Here is a 10833-nt window from a genome sequence, read left to right as displayed (position 1 = left end):
AGCGAATGCCCACAAACGCCCACTCTGGCGAAGTCCGCGCTGCGCGAATTTAATTTTTTTTGCTTGGAATATGTTCAGGTTGTGCTCCTATTAATTAATCCTGAGTTTCAAGTCAATCCATCGATCCGAAGTTAAATAAAGCGAACTTGAAGATTCTTACCTGGCTTTTTAGCGAATGCCCATCATAAAAGGCTTTTTAGCGAATGCCCACTATATCAGCCAAAATATCGGCCATCGTGACACGGGCGCTAAATCTAACACCATAAACATGTTCAACTGGTTGTCCCCTGAATCTGTACTCAGTTTCCGTGCTGTAAACGCCTGTAAAGTCACTTTATTTTACGAAACAAGGAAGATTTGTCGCGTACTTTCTGGTCACATGCGGTGCTGTGCCGAGTGCAAATGTCACGATTTCAGTTTGCGGCGTTACAATGCTTGCTCGGCAGTTTTGGACGTACTTGTGGCACATTTGTGGCATTTGTGCGTTCATGCTATGGGACCATTTGTATGATATGAAGTTTCTACTCTCATTGCCATACCAAAGAACGGATCGTCAACGTTGTCATGGCTTGGAACGCAACAAGCGGCGTAAACAGTCGCTTAGCCACAGCGCGCCCGGCATCGGTGAAGCCTTGCGCACGGTCAAAAATTATTTACCAGAGGGAAGTTGACGTTAGTTGACACGAAATTATTCCGTCTGTTTACTTGAAATAGTACCGACGAATCAAAGAGATACAAAGATATTTTTATGCCGAAGTTACGGTACCCTAATCAGAATGGAACAATATGGAACGTTTTAATCAAAACAACATATTTCTGGATTTACCGACTGAGATCGATGGCGTAAATCGTGCACGGACGACGAAAAATCAACTCCACAACGGCAAATCCTCAAACAACACCACTCTAATTTATCATTCGTAAAAACGCAACACTTTTCAGACAACCGACCCTGGTGCAATACGATGTCGAACTAATAGATTTACGTCCGAAGTTGCAGCACCCTCCGTTATATCTCCAAGGCCAGATCATTTCCCTTCGGGTATTTAGGACCTGGTTTGTATCATATACATACGCAAATATCTCCAAAAGCTAAGATTATTTGCGAAAACTTCAAATATTTCATGGACTAATGAGAAACTAGAAACATCCATCAAGAAGAGTCCGAAGATCTTGAGAATCAGAGTCTTTTAATACGCAGAAGAAAACGTTTGATCTTCCACCCCAGCATCTGCTTGAAGATTACCCAGCATGCATCAGAATGTTGTGGCGGTTCAGATGAATGAATTTCGTTTCTTCTCTACGACTGAATTTTCCTCCCTTCTCCTTCCCTAAAACAGCCGATATGTCAACATTTCTGCAGCGTATACCCACACAGAGCTAGCAGCTGAGCTTGAGAAAGTTGTTATCATACCCCTAGACCTAGAGGACGTCGCAAACTCGTTTATAATTTATTTTTTGGGGCACTCTGACGCAAAAAATTATGTCTGCGTCGACTTCAGAACTTTCTGACAGAACGCAAAGGTTTCACAGAAACGCCAACGCCAAGGATGTCCTAGCCTGGATCCTGGAATATGCTTGTAAATACGGGCTGAACGAGGTGGTCAGAGGTTAGTTTTCTTACCATGTCACTGTGAACGATGAAAAATAATAATTTGAACGGCAAAGGGGGAGGGGGGCGTGGTATACGTAACGTTATGTAGAGGAGGACGGAAGCAGGACAACTCGGCCCATTTCCAACTCGGCCCATCGCAAATCTGGTCAACTCGGCCCATTGCGGAAGTCAACTCGGCCCATTGCGGAAGTCAACTCGGCCCATCGGGGTAGTCAACTCGGCCCATCGGGGTAGTCAACTCGGCCCATCGGGGTAGTCAACTCAACACTTTATTGAACCTGTTTAGAACCTGTAGATAAGTAGTTTTTTTTTATAGTTTGTTTACCGCATGTCAGGACCAGTTTCTCATGTACCGCTACCGATGTGTGAAAATAACGTGTAAATAAGTAAATATTTAGCTAGTCGACTTTCGTTCGTAGTTTTTTTGAAGATGAATAGACCGATTGCTATAATGTAATAATAATATGGAATGGACATGTTAAAGTTTACGTCTTCTGTAAATCTAAGTTTAATGTTGTCTTCTGTAAACGTTGTTCTGTAAAGTGCCAGTTATAGTCGTTTTACCTGTTGAAAAAGAAAGCACAAGTTGGATTAACTTGAATAAAAATATGTGTGCAAAATATCGTGTGTGTGTTTGTGTTGGGCCGAGTTGACTAGGGAGATGGGCCGAGTTGACTAGGGAGATGGGCCGAGTTGACTAGGGAAATGGGCCGAGTTGACTGGGCCGAGTTGGTAATGGGCCGAGTCGTCCGACATTCGAGGAGGACATAATATCTTGTCGCTCTAGAGAAGAGTAGACTGGAATTATAGTCTATAGAATAGATTTAACCTCCTTGCTTCAACCTGCCCGCCTTAGCCTGGGACCTCCCCCCCCCCCCTTCTTTGTCCCTCGCGGGGTCATTTGGGGGTATCTTAAGTTGAAGTTGAAGAGAGCACTCGCAGATTCGACGTGCTCAACTGAAACACATCCAGCAACACGCTACCTCAAGTCACCAAGTGCTAAAAACCTAGCGAGAAATCAACAAGAACTGAAACCTAGCGACCAGCACAGCACCTGGAGACCATGTCTAACGAAGTAATAGACGTTAAACAAGAACAAGGAAGATATCTGTTGTGTTAATGTAGTATTATTTGTATTTCAGATGCGAGCTCAAAGATATGTAACGTTACTGCAAGCTCTATTGGTATTACATGTAGAATGATATTCACTGTGCCACGAACGGTTAAATGAAATTACTAACACGTTACTTAATCTTGTATAACCTTACAGTATAAGGTGGTTTGACTTTGAGGTGCCCATGTGCTGTGTGACTGAGTGATAATTATCAAAGTTGAAAGCCTAAGGCAAGGGCAATACATATTAAGAATGGCCTGACCTTGAACTTTGACATTATCACCTGCACATGCACACTTCAAACCGTGAACTAGCTTATAAGCTTGTTCACCATTCCATGTACGCATGCGCAAGGCCAAAGGTGAAGCCCCTGACTTGTAAACAGTTCTCGTCTCGACCATTGTCCTCATTAGCATGACACTGTCTAGATATGTTTTGTTTATGTCTCAGAGGCCTTCAGCTTTGACACTGCACAGTCATGCTTATTCGGAAAGGTGAACAAGCTTATTTTTGTTCTGCCATATTTTCAGACATTTCTACAGGCAATCCCAAGAAACTGCTGCAGTACGGCATCATAGAAGGCCGACTGGTGGCGTATCTGTTGTGGAACTGCGTATCGGAGAACGTGGTGGAAGGATACGATCTCTGTATCCAACTTCTCAGGCACACCTACACCCAAGCACCTCTGGTACACTTCCCAGATTATGCACAGATACTACATGGGCTCAAAGTCAAGGTGATTATATTCTTTTTCCTTCCAGTTTTGATTCACAGAAACAACGAAATATGTTTAGGAACAAGTTTGAACTGTAATTTCCAACACGAAAATTGGACTTACTCAAATTTTCGACTGTACAGCTGCCGTCTTTGGCAAGGAATGAGCAATCCACCACTGAGATGACGTCATGTTATGCAGGTAGAAGTCGGTGAGCAGTTGATTATCATCAGATGCAGAAATTTTGTGTTGGAAATTACAGTTGAAACTTGTTCCAGAATGACTTCTACCAACACAGATGAACTTTCGAGCTAATGATATTGTTTGTAATCTTTAGAAACCACATACAGGATATGTGGTTTTATCTTGGATTGTTAACTGTCAGTTATTTATGATATATTTGTCACAGTAAATGTCATACATTAGCTGTTGAGTGTTGACGCTAGGCAATTCTAGCATCCCTGAGAGTTCGTGTCACACGCACCATTTACCGAAATGGTGAGACTATACATTGAATGTGACACGATATTCCTTCTACAGTTCATGCTGCATATCCTGGCAGACAGGTTTGAGCTGTGCCTGGCTAGTTCCAAACTAAAGGAGTTGTTCCCGAAAGAGGGAGAAAAACTGCCCCCAGCCCTGGAACATGATGCTACAGTAAGTACACATTCAGTGTGTACATTATCAACATTCTCCTTACTACCGGGGCTCCTGCACTAGTTGCCCTGATTTTTTTCTTCAGGAGCCCCGGTTGTAATCAGATGGCTCCCAAAGCTACGGTCAACATGAGGAAGGTTACATGTGATCATTTCAGTAGCCAAATAGTCTGGTAAGATTATTGTAAGAGTCCAATGAAAGAATGAAAGTGATACTAAGTCTTGATTATTACATTGTAGAACTTCAGATAAGGATTGGATCGATTATTATTTCTCACATTAAAACTACATGTACACTCATCTGTCTTTTGTTTTAGTTTTGCTTTCTCTGCTTAGCAGTCAGCATTTGGGAGAGAGTATGGAAATTAAACACACACCACTGCCTGCTGTAGGTATTGTACAAAAGTTATGTGAAATGGAGATTGGCGCAGCTCTATGCACCATCTGGTGAGGGAAGGACTGTATCTAACTAACTTAACATGTACCATTTCCTTACAGTCAAAAGAAGAACTGAACCACCTGAATCGCCGGTCCAGTCAGTTCCGTCACCTTGCCCTTGACCTGATTTTGGACCGCGAGAAGCGAGAGGCGTATCTCCAGGATGGGATGGAAGAGGAGTTCGGAGCTGAGTTCTCTCTCACCTTAAATGACCTTATGGCCAAGTTTGTGCACACAGTTGAGGACTATCTCCCCGTACCAGTCATTGAAGAGGTCAGTGTTTTGACATTTATATGATAACAAGGTATTCGTTCTGTTATTTTTTCTATTGGTATCAAAACGAAAGTCAGTATTGAGGCTGTTGTATTTTCATGGCTGGGGAATGATTCTGCAATGTAGTCATTTACTGACCTATTTATTCATTTCCGTTTTAGTTAGCCAGGGTGGCATCTTGGTGGTAGACACTGCTTTGCAGTGGGACCCTGGTTTGAGTTTGAGTTTATTCAGATCCACAATTAACTTAACAATATACAAGTACATTGTAGCTACTCTTTCTGTGGTTCTTATCAACAAACCTAACTGGACAAAACTACCTGACACACAGGAACATAACATATACAGAATAGACATGTAGATATAAAATTCACAAGTGAAATTATTCACAGATGGACCTTCCCTGTGTTTCAGATCAGCTCCAGTGAACAGTACCTGAGTGCTCCTGACGGTTGCTCCCCTGCTGTGTCCAGACTTCTGGCAGTCCTCAAAGTCAGCAATGGCAACCCTGGCGCTGCCGACCTCACCAAAATGGCACATGAACTTGACCCTGTAAGCACAACAAGGACCAGGAAACCAAACAGTTTACCTGGTAGAAACAAGGTCAAACTGTTAAAACCACACTCAAGTTTCAAAAGCCCCAAAACAAAGGAGAAGACAGTCGAATCACACGGAAATTCTGCAGTGAGACCACAAGCTACTTATAAAGGAAGAAGCAGTGCTGTACAGGAGTCAACTTCTACAGAAAGGTCAGGGTCACAAACTGGGGTAGACTATATTATCACTCTGTCAGATTCAAATGATGAAGAACTAGAAGAAGTGTCAAATGAGTTGCATTCTGAACGCTCACCTAGAGGCAAAAAGACAACAAGACTTCCAGGACAAACAGATATGAAAAGATTTACTAAAGAAAAAACTTTATCATGTACAAAGTCACGTGTGTGCACTGAAACAAAACTACTGGAGACTAACAATAGTGCAGCATGTACAGACGTAGGAGAGTTAGATGAAGTACGAGGAAATTCCCGGTCACCAATGTCATGGAACATGTGGAGAAACACTTTAACAAAGGATCTTATCGGTAGCAATTCAAGAGGAAGAAAGGAGATGACTGAACATGAAAGTTCCTCTGTAGACAAAAAGGAGATGCAAGTAAACATAGAAGATACTGATGATGAAACACAGTTTAGCAAAGAAAGTAGTGGAGAAAAAAATCAAGGGAATTATTTGGTCCATAATGACAAGATAGGAGCGAAGAAAAGGACAATCAGAAAGGAAGATGACCCTAAAAGTGATGAGGACCATACCTGTCCTGTGGTCATCACATTAGATAGTAGCATAGACTCTGATATGAGTACTACCTCTCCCCTTCTTCTTGCAAGCTTGGAGAAAGACTCCTTCTGGAAGACGAAGAGGCAGAGAGAAGATGAGCAAGTTTCAACGGAGCATTCCAGAAAGAGACGGAAGTTGGAGTTTCGAGAAAACAGCCATGAAAAATCGGCAACGCACATTCAAGTTCAAGAAGCTGACATTCAGAAAACATCAAATGTTGACAAAATTGAACTTAAGGAAAAGAGTCGCAAGAGTCAAGACAGAAAAGAAGAAGTCGACCAATCAAGTTGTTCCGGTGAAGGTGAAACTGATGACAATGCAAATAAGTTTGAAGATGAAGACACCGATGCAGGGGGTGGCTCCACAAGCCAAGTCAGCATCTCTCTAAGTGCTGAGCGGTAAGCATGTGATCTACATGTGTGGTCATTTTATTTGGCAAAGAAAAAGTTGTTTAAGGTTGCTTTATTTTGAAATCTGTCTCCATAATCATATATGTTTTTGTTCAGGAAGATGCAATGACATCATCTTCTGTCATTTTGCTCGGCCCCATAAAAATTAATGGCATCACCTTTTCCGCTTTTTTCTTTTCCTGTTTTCACTTTCTTCACCTTTCTCGTGTTGGCGTAACAATTAGGGTTCCTTAGACATGGTCATTGATAACCTTCTACTCCTGCAGCCTAAATAAAAAGGCTATGGGACTACCTTATCTTTACCTTACCACCTTTCTCAGTCAGTCTGTCAACGACAGCCTTTGCATACACTGTACACTGTACATCCATCAAGAGTCATGGACACCACTTTCTCCCACCCAGTTTCTTTGCTTGACTTCCTTTGTTTCGTCTCCCAATCATTTTCTAGTCCTGCCAAAGGATCTTTGTTCTTCATGTGTCCAATTTTTGAGAAGATGTACATACTGACAAGCTGTGATGTCAATAAAATTTTCAGGCACAGCATCGAGGTTCTACAAGAGACGCCTAAGGATTCTACAGATCCTTGTTCTGATGTCGGCTCACAAGGCGAAACCCAGCCTTTCTCCCCTGTCCTTCAAAAAAGTACACAGCACAAAGACGATAGCACAACCTTCGCTGAGCATACTGATGCTAGCACTACCTCAGGACCAAAAGGTGGAGTCAGTATCCACACAGGAGGTGCCAAAGCTGTAACGGAAGAAGCAAGAACGTCTCAAGATGCTGATGGCTTAAGACTTGCCAATGTTTCTTTAAGAGAAGGCACAACAACTAGTAGTAGTACTATGAGTATGAACAGACAAGATTTTCCAACGACTACTATGGAAACCACTCCACATGCAAATGCTGGTGAGCATATTGATGCTAGCCCGCACGATGGACATGCAAAGGAAGGTAGCCCAGCACAATGGGATAGAATGGTGCATTGTGCGATACAGAACGCTCCAACTGGTGTAGCAGCTCTAGCAGACATTTGCCAGTATATATCTGAGAACTTCCCCCATCACAGTAATGTGGAGACAGTAGCACAGTCCGTGTGCAGAGTTCTCTCCACTCACAGGTGTTTCCAGGTCGTCAGCAGTCCACGAGAAATAAAATGGACGCTGAGTGCCGCTTGCAGTCACAAGTTGTTGTTACCCGGGCCTTCGTTAGTCGCAATGGGGAGAGAATCCAACCCGGAGGATTCAGATGTTACAAGTTCGACTCCCGACGGATTGGATTCAGCGAGTAAAGTGGTAACGTCAAATCCAAGCAGGGACGACAGTCAGACTGTAAATTCTGTGATGGAAGAAGAAGAAGAAGAGAAGAATCCTTCGTCGAATTCTGAATCTACGTGTGGGACAGGGGAAGCAGATACAGCTGCCCATAAGAGTCGTGCAGAAAGTTGCAGTGATAACACCGTCAGTAGTTCCCAGGATGAGCCGTCGGCTGAGCATGTAGTCAGCGTCAACAGTGGTAGTACTACTACTAGAAGTGGTAGCAGCTCTCACACCTTGAGCATGATCCTTGAGGAAGCTGAAAAGGAGGGTGAAGAAAGTGATGCAATGCTTACATCAACGCCTTCCTCAGAGGACTGTCCTGCCTCTGATCATGGAAACCCTCAGGTGTGTAAAGCGCTGATTTCTTCAGTTTTTTGTTTGCTATATTATTCTGTCAGTTTCCTTTGTTTTCTCTATGTGTAGCTCTAGTTTGGATGGTGGCTTGAGACCTGAAATGTCTTGAAATTGGCTCTTATTATTAGGATTAAAACAGTTACTATAAATGAGTTAAGGAATGAACGAACGAAGGATGAATTTTATTGTGTGTCAGAAAAAAATGACAATCAGAAGATAGTACAATCCTTCACCACCACTTCAGCTTGGAGACTTAGTATGTTATGTTTAACAATTCCATTGTCTACATAAAAAAGTCAAAGTCAGAGAGGCACAAACATAGCATAGTGACAACTACAAAAACTTCCTAATATTTTAATCGAATGGCTTCTTTTCAGGCTTTCCAAGTCCAAAGCAGCTCTGGGAACCAAGCAGGAGAAACTGACGAGCAGACCCAAGATAAGTCAAGAAAGACCCGTAAAGACAGTGAGAACTCTGGGACAGAGAGGGGATCTCATTCCCAGAGCTCTGATGAGTCCATCATCCCTCCCTCACCGCAGGAGGGTCAGAGGTCAGAGTTGGTGACCTTTGCCAGAACTCGGAGAGCACCAGCTGTTCCTCACACCTATGGTAAAGGTAGGACACTGTAAATTTTTATTTTTGCGGGAATTTGATATTGTGGTAGAAGTGGAAAGGAGGTTTGATGTTGCAGGGTAGAGGCCATCCCTCTCCTTCCACTGCCTTTTAGTTTTACCTCCGCAACAGAAGTCAGGTACCCATTCAACACCTGGGCAAAGCTGAAGAAGAATGGAGGATACTATTGGAAAGCTACACAGGCTTCCACATTCAAGCCATAGTCTAACTCCTCTTATTTTAATGGTTTTCATGTTGTTTTCTGAGTTTGCGGTCACAACAATGCCGAAGCACAAAAACACTTATTTGTAGTGTGATGGTGTCATGATTTTGTAGTGGAATTTGGCACAGCAAAAACTGCCAAAATAAAGCTACTGGAAATATTTCAAGATTTACAGTGACTTGAATGTGTGTACAGTAGTTTCAAATAGGTGCTAACTATTATAATAATTTTGTGAAAAAAGTATTGGAAGCTTATTCATTGATAGTCAGTGATGTAGCATGGGAATACCTTCACTTACCAGTAACCATTTTTTATATTTTTACCTGAAGATGTGGACCCTTTGTTGGAAGAAGAAGATGCAATTGTGAGTGACTCTGATGGCGAGAGTGACAGTACAGTTCTCTGCTATGAGGAGAATGACGAGGATTCAGACACAGAGTCTTACGTCATCCCAAACTCCCACGAACAGGATGACTCCTTCAACAGTGTTTCCGGGCCCAAGGTGTGTCAAAGTCTTCTTATTTTTGATAAGAGAGTGTCGAAATACTAGGTGCACAGGCTCTTTTGTTTTATCTATTTATTTTTATTGGTCTGGCTGTTCACCACATAGCTAGGGCTGCCCGACTACCCTGCTGGTATTACAAAGGGCTAGCCAAAGTGCACCTAAAGCTGGAGCTGTGCACCTTATCTTTTACTTTGTGTGCACTGATGCACTTTGGTATTTGTGTAGGTTTACATGTATGTAAGTAAAGGTATTTTGTACACTAGTATACAGTATATTGTTGACATTTAAGTATTGTTTAGAATGTTGAAGTGTAGCCATAGAATTTCAAGTTCAAGCTTTGAAGAGAGGGAGTAACGTTCAATTTTGTAGATTAGGTTTTGCCGACATTCTTCTTTTAATGTTGTGATGATGAAGACGTTTACTGTTCAAAAACTGTGGGGATGTCTTAACTACGTTTGTGACATTATGTGTTTTAGGCTCCGGTGCTCAGAACTTCGACAAGGTCTGCCCTGTGGACCAAGGACAACACCCTGGTGCCCTCCCTGTCCCAGCACCTCAGCTCCTGCCCAGTCAAGCCTTGTGTGGTGCTTCTGCATAGACTCAGAGTAAGGAGCTGACCTCCTTTGCAGGCCTCCCAGGCTGTGTCTGTGTTAATTTTTTGGTTAGGGGACTGTATCAGCTTTGGGGACCGTATACGCCGCTATGGGATATGGTGCCCCAAGCAGATAAGCTGCCCCAAGCAGATACGGTCCCCCCAGCCAAAGAACCTGGCCTTGATAAGTTGAAAACCGCAAATCAGCGCTCCCCCAAAAGATAAACGCAGACACTGCCTGGGAGGCCTGCAAAGGAGCATGGTTTTCTGATTTAGAGACAGGGAGACCAACTCTGCCGCTGGCTGCCCTACATCCCTGCTACACCCCCATGAAACTCATTTCTTGCCATACTGGGTGATTTTTGCTGCACCTGCCAAAAATTATTGCCACATCTAATCATTCTTACGGTGCCAGGTCCAGACAATGTATAGAAAAAAATATGTCAATAAAATGAGACATGGTAATTCTTGCCATATGCCCTAGAAACTGTAGTGAGCACTACAGACTGCACCTCACTACAGTTTGCAATTTAATAAAACTGTTGAATACAAACAGAAAATGTTGTATTTTGGTGTCACTTGGTGTTTAAGTAGTTGTTTGAACTATAATGTATATGTAAAAGGTCACTGAATGGACAAGGTGTAGTAGATCATGACAATGCTGGGTATGGACTATGT

General features: G+C 42.7%; 1 protein-coding gene across 1 annotated transcript; it reads left to right on the top strand.

The window, feature by feature from the left end:
• The first annotated feature begins 1302 nt into the window (after nt 1-1302).
• On the top strand, nt 1303-10339 carry LOC136438320 (uncharacterized). Its single transcript, XM_066433082.1, has 9 exons — nt 1303-1610; nt 3260-3465; nt 3985-4101; nt 4599-4811; nt 5226-6541; nt 7089-8214; nt 8601-8838; nt 9388-9560; nt 10040-10339. Exons 1-9 carry the CDS (start codon nt 1484-1486, stop codon nt 10178-10180), a joined length of 3657 nt encoding a protein of 1218 aa, XP_066289179.1. The 5' UTR covers nt 1303-1483; the 3' UTR covers nt 10181-10339.
• The last annotated feature ends 494 nt before the right edge of the window (nt 10340-10833 follow it).

The sequence above is a fragment of the Branchiostoma lanceolatum genome, chromosome 7 (genome assembly GCF_035083965.1).
Source record: "Branchiostoma lanceolatum isolate klBraLanc5 chromosome 7, klBraLanc5.hap2, whole genome shotgun sequence".
In the NCBI taxonomy this organism is placed as follows: domain Eukaryota; kingdom Metazoa; phylum Chordata; class Leptocardii; order Amphioxiformes; family Branchiostomatidae; genus Branchiostoma; species Branchiostoma lanceolatum.
The sequence above is the reverse complement of the archived record's forward strand: the minus strand, read 5'-3'. Positions and strand labels throughout refer to the sequence as shown.